The 15,629-nt window shown below is 34.1% G+C and overlaps 1 protein-coding gene across 1 annotated transcript; it reads right to left on the bottom strand.

The window, feature by feature from the left end:
- Window positions 1-937: 937 nt before the first annotated feature.
- On the bottom strand, window positions 938-3,742 carry LOC128127707 (uncharacterized). Its single transcript, XM_052766382.1, has 5 exons — window positions 3,725-3,742; window positions 3,604-3,663; window positions 3,487-3,547; window positions 2,983-3,138; window positions 938-2,868 (listed from the first exon to the last, which is right to left on the bottom strand). Exons 1-5 carry the CDS (start codon window positions 3,740-3,742, stop codon window positions 938-940), a joined length of 2,226 nt encoding a protein of 741 aa, XP_052622342.1.
- Between the last annotated feature and the right edge of the window lie 11,887 nt (window positions 3,743-15,629).

Genomic DNA, 15,629 nt, shown 5'->3' with positions numbered 1-15,629 from the left:
GGGCTTATAAACGTGTTTCTTGAAATTGTGGGCTGCCAAAAATCCAATCCCGATCCTCCCTAATTTATCCAGTCGAGTATAATGAAGAAAAACCTTGATTTTTCAATTTAGACCCTGATTTTTCCCATAATGACGGAGAATACCCTCAAAATAAGTTTATTTTCACAGAAAGTTTTCAACTGTGACACTTTTAGCCCTTAATTCTTCATTATCTTCCATTATAATAAAGATCGAGATAAGGGCATTTCTTTCAGAAAGTATAGGAGAAGCTTGATTGATTCATGGATGTTATTTCATCTTAACTGTTATTATTATTATTATTATTATTATTATTATTATTATTATTATTATTATTTTCTTTATTTATTATTTAGCCACTTAATATTTATCGAATCTTTTTTATTCGTTTTTATCTCCTTAGTTATATAATTATTAATTTAGCTAACATTCGATTCCTGAAACAATTATCATAAAAAAATAGAGCATTACAAGTTTATTTCCATTTAAATACATTTTCTATAAAAATAAGCCATGGTGACTTAAAATTGCATACTAGAAAATTCTATTGTATAATATTTTTGGTTTTTATATTATAATAAAGATAGTTATGACCTATGATCTTGTAGTAAATTCTGTAGCGACATAGCTGCGGATTTTGACTCCGTAACAAATGTCGTAGTAAGCTAGCTGCAATCTTAGATGCGGTAGCAAATTTTGTAGCAAAATAGCTACAGATTTTGATTCCGTAACAATTTATGTAGCAAAGTAACTACAAACAGGGCCGGTCCAAAAATATTGTGGGCCCAGGGCAAAAATAAAAAATGGGCACCCCCAAAGTCATAAATATAATAAAAATTAATTCGAAATAGAATGCTATAAAATTCACTATTAATATAAAAAACACAAATATGGTCACAACATTACAAAAACAACTAATTTATAGGTAAATATTTCTCCTAGCCTTTCTAGATGCAAAATCATTAATAATGTTATCCAAATCAATTTTATCTAACATGTATTTCTCTATACATAACATTGTCAATCCGTTCAACCTTTCTTGCGACATCGACAATCTTAGATAATTCTTCAATAACTTTAACTTTGAAAAACTTCTCTCTGCAGATGCAACAGTAACATGAATGGTTAACAAAATGCTATATGCAATAAAAGTATTTGGGTAACAATCAACAACTTTAACATAATCCAAAATTTCAACAGCATAAATTATATCATTAGGTAAAGTCATTTTCAACACTTTCAATTCTGAAAAAAGTTCACTTGAATCCACATCAGAAACATTATCTTTAGAAAAAGTAGTAGCAAACTTTATACAACTTTCTTTAAGTTCACTTTCACTTAATGACTTTAATTTCTTTGAATCATTTAAAAACCCAAAAATACTTTCAAAGTTTTTTAATTGTTCAAATCTATTTTTTAATGAAACAATTGTCATATCTACAACAACCAAAAAATAATTAACTTTTAAATACTCTTCAACCGATTGTGTTTCTTCTTCATGATCACTTTCATCAAATTGCTTTTTTCTAACAATACGACGTTTTGATGGAAATATTGGCTCTACACCCATATCTAGTGCAATAGTTTTAGCAATATTCATACTTGATGTAAAACCTTCATTTCTATATTTTTCAAAAAACTTCATAATATTTTCTATTTGGTTAATAGTAGTGTTAATACAAATAGATTTAGATTGCAACTTTTTACTTACAATATTTATAGCAAATAAAACTTCATACCAAATAACCATACCAACTAAAAATTCAAATTTCCCAAAAGATTTAAGTAAGCTTTTAGCTTCACTTTTTGACTTTGGGTCATCACATGCTTTACATAATTTTAGCAAAGCAACTTTTATTTGAGGAGCTTGAAATCTAATTGCTTTTATACTTTTAATCCTACTTTCCCAACGAGTATTAGATAATGATTTTAAGGTTAAAGTTGGATCATTATCTAACAATATTTTCCATCTTTTAGTAGAACTAGAAAATAATGTATAAAGGCGTTGCACGATTCCAAAAAATGAAACAACTTTTTCACAAGAAAGTGTCATATCACTAACCGTAAGGTTAAGACTATGACAAGCACAAGGCATATATAAAGCTCTAGGATTAATTTCAAGCATTCTTTTTTGAACCCCTTGGTGTTTTCCTTTCATATTAGACCCATTATCATAACCTTGACCCCTTATATCATCCACATTAAGATCTAACAATTTTAATGCATCTAACAATTCATTCAAAAGTCCCAAACCAGAAGTATCATCTACTTTTAAAAATTCTAAAAAATATTCAACAACTTGTATTTTTTTAGAAGAAAAATTCACACATCGTACAATCAAAGTCATTTGCTCTTGATGACTCACATCGGGAGTACAATCAAGAATTATAGAAAAATATTTTGCCTCTTTAACTATTTTAATGATAGAATTTCTAACCGTGTCACCTAAAAGAGAAATTAGTTCATTTTGAATTTTATAGCCAAGATAATGATAATGAGTTTCATTATTTTCAATTCTTCTTATATGATCTTGCATTATAACATCATATTCAACCATCATTTGGATTACTCCTAAAAAGTTACCATTGTTATCTTGAAAAAGTTTTTCATTAGACCCTCGAAAAGCCAAATTATATTTAGATAAGAATTTCACAGCCGCTATTATTCTTCTTAATACTTGTCTCCAACGTTCTTTTTCTTTTATTATTTCTTGTTGTAATTCGTTATCAATTGTAAGGTTTTTATCTAATCTTAGTTTTGCCTCATTCCAATTACTCATACAAACAAAATGTTCATTACTATTTTCATGTTCTTTAAGTCTCTCACTAAGATGTTTCCAATCATTATATCCTTCATTTGTTAAAAAACTTTTTTGATTAGTACATTTAAATATTTTACAACAAAAACAAAAAACTTTATCTAAATTTTTATCGTATACTAACCATTTTCGATCACGTGACAAACCATTATTTAACTTTCTAGTATAAAATGCATAAGAAAAATGTCTAGAAAATTTATCTTTAGGAAACACAAGATTCATTTCTCTTATTGGCCCTTTTTCAATTAAAATATCTCTTGATTTAATATCAAGAGAATCCCAATTTCTAGGGTCAAAAATATCTATAGATTCATTTAAATTAGTATTTTCTTCATTTATATTAGTATCATGTTTATTAAAATTAATATTTTCTTCATTCAAGTTATTATCATGTTCATTTAAATTAATGTTTCATTAACACTAGCAACATTTTCATTTAAGTTAGTATCATGTTCATTCAAATTAATATTTTCTTCATTAGAATTCATTGGTTTTAAAAATTTAACCATAGACCCTTTCTCTTTTTGTAAAGAAGCCTCAACAATTTTCCGTTTTTTTCGTTTTTCACTACCGAATAAGTGTTTTTTAGAAAACATTTTATGATTGACAATTGACAATAAAGTAAAAACTACTTTAAAAAAAGAATACACCTGATTTCTTTGATTTCTTTGTGAAATATGTTGACCGATTGAAGCCTAATATCAAAGCAAACTGTAAAAATCAATAACAAAAAACATCATATTACAATGTTATCAAAAATCAATTACCAAGTTATAAACGCAACTCCAAAAAACCAATATAAACACAAACGATGAACAATTGATAAACTATCAACAAATTAATTATATGGAAAATTTAAGAATAAAACGTAATATTGACACTAATTACCAAAACAGTAAAACACATTGCATGATTTGCATCAATTATGACAATATTACTTTTTTATCAAACAATGTATTTACTAATTAAGTAAGCAACATGCCAACAGTATGTTAAGTTGTTAACTTTTATCATTAGTTACTAAGCCAAAAGGTAAAACAAAAAAGATGAACAATTAAAATTTTTTCTAAGAAGAAACAAAACTTTTCTAAGTAAGCAACATGCCAACACCAACTAATCGACTTGAGAATTGAAACTGAATTACTAAGCAGAAACAAAATTTTTCTAAATTAGCGAAACAAACATCAGCCTTATGCTTTCCCTAATTCTTAAATTCCTCTTTAATTGAATCTAATGAAACCAATTGAATGAGAATTGATCAATAGAGAAACTGAAATGGATTAGAGTTTAGAAACTAGAAAGATTAGTCGATTACCTGATGGTGATCGGTGACCTGGTGTCCTTGTCGGCTTGTCCCTGTGTGGCTATGTCGATGATTTGAGAATTGAGAAACAAAACCGGAAACGAGATTTCAACAGAGAACTGTCGGCTGCGTGCCTTTGTGAGACTGTGAGAGACAAAGTGAGAATTGAGATTTAAGAATTGAGAAACCGGCAACCAAATATATCTAGAGTCGAGACAATTAGCCGTTAGAGATTAAAGACTGTGATTTGTGAGAGAAATCGATGGGACGATTCAGTATCAAGGACGTGAGGCGTTGTCGTGTCGATTCAATTACTTGGCACCCTAATCTCGATTTCCCACATTCCCCGCTACCTTCCTTGGTATGGTTCCTAATTTCCTATTTGATAATTCATTATTCATGGAAATCAAAATCACGTTCAACTTCAGCGACATAAAGATCAAGCGGCTTAGCAGCCATATTAATTTGTTTGGGCCGTATTAATTTTTTAGGGACTTGGGTCAATGTGATTTTGGACTGAACATTTGACTAATTTTGGTCCCTAAGGAAATATATAGATAAATTAAAGTTATATATATATACACTATATATTCTAGAATTTTTGGGCCCCCTTGAGTCATAGGCCCAGGGCGGTCGCCCGGGTCGCCCACCGTCAGGACCGGCCTTGACTACAAACTTTAATCTGTAGCAACAGTTGTAGCAAAATACCTACACCTTATAATTCTTTAGCAGATTTCGTAGCATGATAACTATGGACTCCGATTGTGTAGCAAAATTATGTAGTTATTCAAATATTAGTTATAGAATGCAATTTTGTAGTTAATTCCGTAGCAAATATACCTACATCTAACTAGTTTGTAATATATTCCATAGTAGAATAGCTATGGTTTTTAATTTTGTAGCAAAATTCCATAGTTATTCAAATATTACCTACATAATGTAATTCTGTAGCAAGTTCCATAGCAAAATAGCTACGACAAGCCATTCCGTAGCATAATCTGTAGCAGAGTAACTACGGATTTTACTTTCGTAGAAAATTTCCGTAGTTATTTCAACTTTTTCTTGTAGTGGAATTGGATCCATCCTGTGATCCAAACTATCCTCCTCTAACCAAATGGGCCAAGGATCATCCTAAAACATAAGTAATCGGATATGCATCTTCAGGAGTTCTTATGAGAGCACAACAAAAAGCAAAGCAGGCTGCATTATTCTCCAAGATGGAATTTTTCATGTTCAATTCGTTTATTTCTAAAATTGACCCAAAAATGTTAAGATTGCTCTTGATCATTCTGATTGGGTGCAATCAATGCAGGAGGAGCTCAATGAGTTTGAACGTAACAAGGTTTGGAGACTGATTCTAACTCCGAAGGATGCATCGGTTGTAGGACTGAAATGGGTGTTTCGAAATAAGCATGACAAAGAAGCTAATGTAATCAGAATCAAAGCTCGCTTGGTCGTAAAAGGTTATTGTCAAGAGGAAGGAATAGATTACGAAGAAACTTTCGCACCAGTAGCACGGCTGGAATCTGTTCGCATCTTCCTAGCATATGCAGATCATAAGAACATTGAAGTCTATCAAATGGAAGTCAAGTGTGCTTTTCTGAACGGGGAACTAGAAAAAACTGTCTATGTGGAACACCCACCTGGGTTCGTAAACGAGAATTATCCAAACCACTGTTATATTCTACATAAGGTTGTGTATCGTCGGAAACAAGCTCCACGAGCATGGTATGAAACTCTAACTTGATTTTTAAAACAATCTAAGTTTAAACAAACCTCGGTCAACCCAACCTTCTTTCGCAAGAAAGATGGTGACCATCTGATGATCGTCCAAATTTACGTTGATGATATCACTTTCAGATCTACTAATCCTAGATTAACTGTCGAATTCCGAAAATTGAGGGAAACTAAGTTTGAGATGAGCTCAATGGGTCCAATTAACTTTTTCCTTGATTGAATATTAGATAGAGTCAAGAGGGAATATTCATCAATCAGGAAGCTTATACGAAGACATTACTGTCCAAGTTCGGAATAGTGGGAGATTCGAAGGTAAAGGTTCCAATTGCATTTGAAACAAAGCTTACACCGTCATTGGACAAACTGACAACTGATATCAATCTCTATCGTTAAATGATAGGATCATTAACGTATCTAACAGGAAGCCATCCAGACATTATGTTTTCGGTTTGCTATTGTGCCAGGTTTCAGGCAAATCCTCGTGAACCTCACATGACTGCAGTTAAGAATATCTTCAGATACTTGAAACGAGCAGCCTCGCTTGGAATTTGGTACCCTTCGAACTCAAGGTTCTTTGTCCATGCATTCTCTGACGCTGATCTTGGTGGTTGCGATCTTGATCGAAAAAATACAACTGGGGGATGTCCATTTCTTGATGGCAAACTAGTTAGTTGGCAATCAAAGAAACAAACATGTGTATCCCTTTCAACTGCTGAAGTCGAGTATATCGCAACTCCCTCTTGTACCTCGCAAGTGATTTGGATCCAAAGTCAGCTAAGGGATTATGGGATTAATATGAATAGAATCCCTTTATAGTGTGATTCTGAAAGTGCAATTCAAATTTGCCACAACCCAGTGCAACATTCCAAGACTAACATATTGAACTGAGATATCATTTCCTAAAGGATCATGTGGAGGGTGGCAATGTTGAAATTCACTTTGTATGATCTGCTAATCAAATGGCTGATATCTTTACAAAAGCCTTACCTGAACAAACTTTCAATCGAATTCTTCAAGGCTTAGGAATGATAGAAACATAATCGGTTCCAAAACCATCTTCGTAATCGAAATGCACTTCCTAAGTTCTGAATCGGTCTGAACCCTCAGAGGTATTCACAAGTCACTGTTCACACTCCGAAGCGGTCCGAGCACTCGCAATGGTTCAGAATGCCATGTTCATCAGGAATTCGGAACATCATATATCCTTTGTATATTATGTATCTTCGTTATTTTATTTTCTGTTTTTATTTCTTTTTCATAAAAATCTCAAAATACAAAAATATTTTATTTTCTGTTTTTATTTCTTTTTCAGAAAAATTTCAAAATCTAAAAATATTTTTCTTTTTTGTTTTTATTTCCTTTTCAAGAAACATCCAAAATACAAAAATATTTTCTTTCTTGTTTTTGTTTTATCTTTTTAGAAAACTAAAAACTCTAAAAATAATTTTATGTTTCTTTTATTTGCAAGTTAATTTTAAATTTGTATTATCTTAGGTACCAATAAGTCATCTCAATTCGGAAAGATGGGGTAGGTATATAAATTCGATTCTATGTACTAGCTAAGTGTCCCTAGAAGCATGTTGCTGCATGTTGACCATCCTCTGAGAGTTTGTGTTGAAGCCTTAATGAAACGTTCACTCTGAATGTTTCTTCCAAATCAGGCTTATATTCACATAAGTCGTTGGGCTACCTTACTCTTCTCATATTGAGTTAAGAGTTGACTGCTTGGTCATTTGTAATATAGCAGAGGTACATTTTCGGAACCACCTTTAATAATTCTCCATATCACATTCGCTTTCACACTCGTAACCCTTAAGACTCTCAGAAATTACCACTGAAGTTTACAGTTACACAACTTCTGTGTTAATGATCTTAAATTCGTTATCACCAAGAATTAAGTGAAACCTAAAATCCAAAACCAATTTCTGAATTAACAATGAACAATTGATATGTTCTAGATTCTTAACCATGGAATTGATGAGAATCCACCTTCGTAGTTCGTACCTTGAAATCTCATTATTTATTTTTGCGAGATCTTAATGAAATGTTCTAGACTTAAGATATTTCTTCCAATTAGATCCAGTTTTTATTTTTCTTGAGATTTCTTTTTTACCCGGTCACTTAAATATTTCCTAAGCATAGTTGTTATTATCACTACACTGATCAGACAGGTACTTCTTCGGAACATTCGGACTCATGTTGAGTTTCAGAGTTTGGTTGAAAAGTAAGCCACCCTACGAGCCTAATGAAAAGATGTATTTCACGGTTTCTCAACAAACAGCTGATTGTAATTCAACGACATACCACATAGACACTTATGAGTCTCTCTTGACTCTGAAGGAAGAGATCGTTGCTCGGGATCCATCTGGTTTCATGTCGATTTATTGACATTACTAGCATCCAAGATATTATTTGTTTTATTTCTTTATCTATTGGCACACTCTTATACAAAAATCCTTGTGATTTTCCAAAAATCTGGTTCTTAGTCCTAATGGTTACTTTCAGATTCGGAGAAAAGAAAATGGCAAATAATTACGAATGTGTAGAACTGAAGAGGTGATTTTAAAGGGATAGGACTTCAAAATTTGGGCGCGTGTTTTTCAAAAGTCCTGACAGTTACGCCACCTGATATCACGCCTGTCACACACTTTTTCAGGCACTTTTTCAGGGAAACGGAACCATCTACAACTGGATTTATCTCTCTCTCTCTCCAATACTGACGTATAAAAGGAAATCGTCGATTGATTTTTCTACCGCTTCTAAAGATTTTGAAAACTCTCCGGTGCAAAAACATTATCATTGTTCATCATCTTCTCTAAGGATTTCCATGGCTGCCTCATCAGGAACCACATCTGTTGCTGAACAAACTGCCTGATCAGCGCTTCTGAGCAACAAACCCAACCAAAATCTCAGTCTTGATCTCGGTTCATCCAAGTATGAAGAATCCCTCAAACCTTTAATCGAGTGTCCTCTTCACTCTCTGCTATCTCACGCTCTCACAATGTTAGAAGGTGTTCCCTTAGTTCATCTGTCCAAGGCATATTCAACTGCAAGTTGTCAGGAAGGTGAGTTAGTGATTACCTTTGAGATAGATTCCCACGAAACATCAATTTCCAGGTCTCGTTTTAGCTGGTTGCTAGGTTTTACTCAAGGTAGGGATTTGGTCTATCTGGAGTCAAACTCTTCTTCTACAATTCTGCAGATGTTCTACCAGATAGGTTACATGGGAAATCTGGCCGTTTTATCCAAGTTCAAGAAGCCCAACCTACCTCCAATGTGGAATGGACTCTTTACCCTTATCTTCAAAAGTTTTTCAGAGAGGGTCATGGGCTCGAACAGTGCAAGTAAGATTTTCTGCACTATTATGTACGGACTTTATCATAGGATCAACCTGGATTACGATCCTATTCTTTGGGCACAACTGGTTCAATGTACTCTTTCCATAACATGTCCCTCGGAGATTTCGTGTGCTAAGTTATGGTCTTTCATCGTCTACAGAGCCATCTCTAAACTCAACATTCCGGTGACTCAGGGGTGTGTCTGATGGTTTTGAGCCAAAAGAACATCCTATGTGCTCATGCAAACTCTAATGCTTGGATCTAGGTTTCTCTATTGTACATGCAATTCATCCAAGTCTTGCATACCCTAGATCTAGTGAGTATAATTCGAAATTAATGTAACAAATCAGATCTAGATGATTACCTCCTGTTTTTTGCATGAATCTTCTTGTCCTTGAGACTTAGAGTCACAAATGTCACTCCTCTAATGGCTCACAAACACCAATAGCAAGAGGATGATCTTGGATAGAGGTTGGAGGCTATAAAATTCGGCTCTTGCACTCTTACGAATAGGGTAGCCGATTTCTGAAGCCTAAGGGGTCTATTTATACTTGTGCTGCTAGGTTTTCAGTCAAAACCCTAATTGGATAGCTTAGGCCTTAAGCAGTCCAAGGAATCTTCCAGAATAAGGCCTTTGGACGAAAATTAGATGGACTCCCATACTAATTTCGTCTACCCCTTAATTCCCAAAGATTCTCAGCCCAAATCAACTATCACACAATTGACAGTTTCAGTCCCCATTATTTAATTAACCTCTTTTAGCCACATAATTACTTCTTAATTAATTCTTGTCTAGTATATTATTCATATAACATATTAATAAATCATAATAACCTCTTTATTCATAAATCATCTTATCATGTTGCTTTGGTGAAGGCAACCCAAAAGGAACATGTACAACTGGGTCAAGTACTTACCAAATATAGTTACGGGCTTAGACACTAATCCAATAGTATCATCGTAGGTATTCCGATCTTTCAAACTTTGAACATCATAGTGTCTGATCCTATGAAGTTCGCCTTTATTGGATCACTTCTAGATGCCATGCTTCTTAATGTTCCTACAGACAATGTGGTTATTAAAGAATACAGAAAGAAACCTACGCCAGGTCCTCGCCCTTTAAAACCAGAGATGTAAAAATATTTGGAGGAAGCGAACAAGCCTAAAAGGGAAGGTGAGTGAAAGGCGAAAGCTGGACCTTCCGAACCAGCTCAAGTTCTGAAGAAGAAAGTAAAGAAATCGGCTCGTAAGAAAAGGTCTCCTACTCCTGTTGCTGCAGAGGATTCAGATTCTCATACAATTTCTGAAATTTAGTGAATAGAGTAAGCCCAGCACGAAACTGAAGATACAGCTACGACTTCGCAACCTATGGTCTCGGAACCATCTGCTGCTCAACCCAATGCAGAGGTAACTTTCTCAATACCCACCTCTGTTCCATTAACAGAAGATTTCTTTCGGGGCTTTACTCCTCCATCTTCTTCGAATCACACCCCTACTCAAACCACCACTCCAATTACCATTACACCATGTCCAAACATCTCAGTTGAAGTTTCGCAATACCAAGTCTCATTTCCTCAAACAACTCCATTTTTCATAGATTATACAGCAAGAACCACCACAACCACTATTACACCGCTAGTAACTGTCAACATATCTGATACGGGGGCAGGTGCTTCTGGTGTCACTGTTGGTCCTGATTTCTCTCCCATCTCACCTCTAAGAACTGATGATCCTGATACAGTGTTTGGTGATGATCGAGATTATTTCCAAGACTTCCACTACAACCCATTCAATGTCCAACCGTATAGTGATGACGAAGATGCAACTATGACAAAGGGGCAACTCAAAGCCCTCAATGATAACTTGGATACTCTCCTTGAGTCTTCCAAATCTTCGTCTAGCAGTGAATATTCCCGTGCGTCTTTCAAGGCTTTATTTGAGACTCTCACCAAGGAGCATGCTGAGAATCTTGCTACATTGACAAAGGCCGTTGAGCACTCAGAAAAGATTGTTCGTGAAACGACCGAAAAATCCGATAAACTACTTTATGATGTTAAACAGTTTATGGAAGACTTCCTAACTTCTTCAAAATGAAACACAGTTGCTGCGAACAAGGTAATTATGAAACTTGGCACAACACTCCAAACTGGGCGCAACTCTTTTCGAGGTTCGCACTGGCATCCAGACTAATAATGCAGAGCTGCAAATGTCGACCACTTCCAAAATTGAAAAGCTTCAAGCAGATCTTGCTACTAAGAATGCTCTCTTGGATAAGCTTGCCATCAAAACTAAAAAAGTGAAAGTTGTTTCAGCCCACCTCTCTCATGCCAACAAAGAGATACAAGAGCTCAAGTATGAAAAAGCTATGGTTAAAAGTGTTGTCACCAATGTTAATAAGTTTTTGCAAACTCTCATCGAGACTCATGATTCTATGCTCAAAAGTCTCTGTTCGACAATATTTGTCTGACAAACTTCGACCAATATTCTCTATGCTTGATCGGGTTGAAGGTGTTTCGGCATCGGTTTCTTTTCCGAAACAAGGGGGAGAAGCGAAGAAGGCATCTGGTGAAGTAATCAAGAAACCAGCTGGTGGCTCTAATGAACATGAACAAAAGCCGAAATCAAAACATCCAAAGAATAATGAAGCATCGGGATCGAAAGGTAAAGAAAAGTTGATTGATGATGATGATGAAGAAAAAGAGGATGACGGATCAAAGCTTAAATGCAAGTCTCATGACGCGGAGATTGATGACAAGAATTTGGAATTCTTACACTTTTAATAAGGATATGGAATTATGATGTGAGCATCATTGGAATTATGTCCAATTGATCTGTTCACAAAGGAAGGAACATAGAGAGACAGAGTCTACATGTTTATAACATGGCATGACTGATGTTTAATTTAGGTGTTTAGTTAATTAATCGAAAATTATACAATTAATAAAGTCTAATTAATATGGTGATTAAGTAATAAGTGTTTTATTTATATTCAATAGTTTTGAGATCATATTTAATTAGGTTATTATTTTGTTTCACTTTGCATGTTTTACTTCCCGAATAATTGGATAATTCAAACATCCACAGTCGATCATACTTTTGGAAGTAAGTAGTGAATTAAGAGTGTCATGAATCAGACTGTAGATTGTCTAAGGGGATAGACATAGCAATGGTTTGCTGTGGAACTCATGAGTACTTTTGAAAGGGGGATTTAAGTATTGGATTAACCCATGCTCAAAGAATTACTTCATGGACTTTATCGCGGGTAATTTTGAGACGATAATATCTTATATTCTTAACACATAGATATATGAGTTGTTGTTTACAAGTCAGTTGTGCATTGATAATATGTAAACGCATCAGTAACTTGATGTTATAAAATGTATTACTGTGCATGATATGATGAGTAAATAGTACAAGCATATAAGTCAAAGTTTATTCGTTCCTTTTGCCCTAATGGGAAAAGCGATATCTGTGGGCCCCTCGATGATTTGATGATGACATCTTAAGCGCTTGGCCAAGTCTGGACTGAATTAATGTGTTCAATTAGTAGTCTGATATCATTCAACATAAATTAGAAATTGGGAAACAAAACTTGGACAATGAGATTGATTATAATCAACGTCTCATGTCTATACAATATCTTATAGAACTGACTAGGTCAGAGTTCGACAACGGCTTTCGGTAGCTACAATTTGATGATCAATTTGGTAGTTATACTGACAGTTATAGTTATTAGACTTATCCACGTAGGAGACTATTGCATTAGGTGTCTAAGCCAATAACTATAATTGGAATAATCTTGAATTGATAGTAGCACAGTCCTTTTAGGTTGTCTTCAAACCTAGCAATTGAATAGGATAACTTTTAGAGAGAGAATAATGATTTATTAATTTATTACTTGGTTAATAAATACATTAGAAATCAAAATAAATGATTTATTAATGTATTATGGAAATAATATATTAATTAGAAATCATATTGTTTAATTAATATTTAATTAGAAATTAATTGGAATTAATTTTGGGGTTAAAGGAATTAATTAAAACTGTAGGGACTAAAGGTGATAATGTTTAATAGTTAATCATTGGACAATTCTAGAACCTCCATATAGTAGGGGGAACAAATTCTAGATGCTCCTAGGGTTTCCTTGGGATCTAAGGGTGCCTTGGACGCATTAGGGAGGAACTTAAGGGATTAGGCTTATCTTGGATACAACTGATGGGTTTTATCCATAAGAATATCCTATATGCTCATGCAAACCCTAATTATTGGATCTAGGTTTCTCTATTGTACATGCAATGTATCCAAAACTTACAATCTTAGATCTAACATATTATAAGCTGAAATTAGGGTTTAGAGAATTACCTTTGATTGTTATGTAGCAATAACAATCTCAAATCCTCCCTGTAATGACTTTAGAAAGCTTAGAGTCACAATTGCCACTCCTCTAATGGCTCATAAACACCAAGAGCAAGAGGATGAAGAATAAGGAGAGAGGAGGCTGCCCAAAATGTCCAGAAACCCTAGTGAAACTCTTAGCCCCGTTTTTGGGGATTAAGGGTACTATATATACATGTAGGCTATTAGGGTTTTCAATTAGGAAACCCTAATTTGACTTCTTAAGCCCTAAGCAGTCCATGGACTCTTTTAGAATATCCTTTGGACGATTTCTAATGGGTTTTCCCATAGAATTCGTCCAACCTATTATTCCAAGGTGATCCATAGCCCAAATTCAATTATCTTATAATTACAGTTCCAGTACCTTAAGTTTAATTAATCTCTTTTAGTCACAAAATTAATTATCAATTAATTCTTGACTAATATTAATTAAACAATATGATTTCTCCTTTAATATATTATTCTCATAATATATTAATAAATCATAATAATATTCTCTCTCCATAATTCATCCTATCAAGTTGCTTTGGTGAAGGCAACCCAAAAGGACCATGCACCATCAGGTTAAGTACATACCAAAATAGTTGTGGACTTAGACACTAATCCAACAGTCTCCCACTTGGATAAGTCTAATAACTATTCTGCGTATGACTTCAGATCTTGATCTGCAATCGTAGCTTTCAAAACCACTGTCAACTCTGATCTTATCAGATATGCGTCCTTTAGATAAGTGATCATATATTCCTCCATTCTAGATATCGTATAGACTGAGACATGGACTTAAATCATTCTCTCTGTCTACGTGTTGTTTCTCGATTTCCGATTTATGACGACTGACAACAGACTACAATTGAACACATTAAATTAGTCCCGGCTTGGCCAAGCACTTAGTGTCATCACTAAATCATCGAGGGGCCCACATATATCGCTTTCATCCTACTTTGGATAAAAGGAACGGATAAACTTTGATTCCATGCTTGCTTGCACTCACTCACCGAATCACACACAACAATATGTTTTATAATACCAAGTTACTGGTGCGTTTACATATTATCAATGTGTAACCGACTCGCAAGATACAACTCACACATCTCGGTTTCAAGAATATAAGATATTATCATCTCACCAATCACTCTTGATAAAATCCATGAAGTGATCCAAGTGAGTGTGGGTTTAATCTAATGCTCAAACTCATATTCATAAGCACTCATGAACGTTGCAACAAACATTTGCTTATGTCTAATACACTTTAGACAATCCACACACCAATTCACGATAGTCTTCATTCATAACTACTTCCAACATATGAACGATTGTGGTCCGTTCGAATAATTTGATTGTTCTGAACCAATTTAATTATTGAGGAAGTCAAAACATACAAAGTGAAACACAAGAATAATACTAATCCCATATGGCCCCAAACTCTGGGTATAAATAAAACATTTTATTTAATCACTATATTGATTACTCATTATTTGTTGTTTCGGGTAATCAAATTCTTACTTGAATTATCACTACACTTGTCCCATGCTCTCAGCATGCACACAATGTTTACCTATGGTCCTTACTTTGTGAAATAGATTAAATGAACACATTTCCAATCATACTCATTTCACAACTCCCAATCCTTATCATAAGTATAAGAATATCAAATTCTTGTTACTTATGATAGATTCTAACATTTTATGAAATGATTCTTTCGTAAATTCATAGCTCAAAATCATTAAGACTTGGCTAATCTCTATCAGAAACAATTCTGTAGATATGATGTCTCTCACTCAAAGTACATTCCTTTGAACATCCTTCTTGCATAATAGTTTCTAATCTAGATATAGATTCTCAATATCCAACTCCCAATATGGAAACATTTCCATATTTGTCATATGACAATTCATTCATAATAGAATCTTATCTATTCATAATAATGTCGATATGGCCCATCCATACTTCCAACTACTCACAAGCGACCAATCCTCAGCAAGCTTTGGATTGTCCTTTGATAGTTGTTTAATTATCT

Source organism: Lactuca sativa, chromosome 8 (assembly GCF_002870075.4).
Source record: "Lactuca sativa cultivar Salinas chromosome 8, Lsat_Salinas_v11, whole genome shotgun sequence".
NCBI lineage: Eukaryota > Viridiplantae > Streptophyta > Magnoliopsida > Asterales > Asteraceae > Lactuca > Lactuca sativa.
Note: the sequence above shows the minus strand (reverse complement) of the source record. Positions and strands in the feature narration are given on the sequence as shown.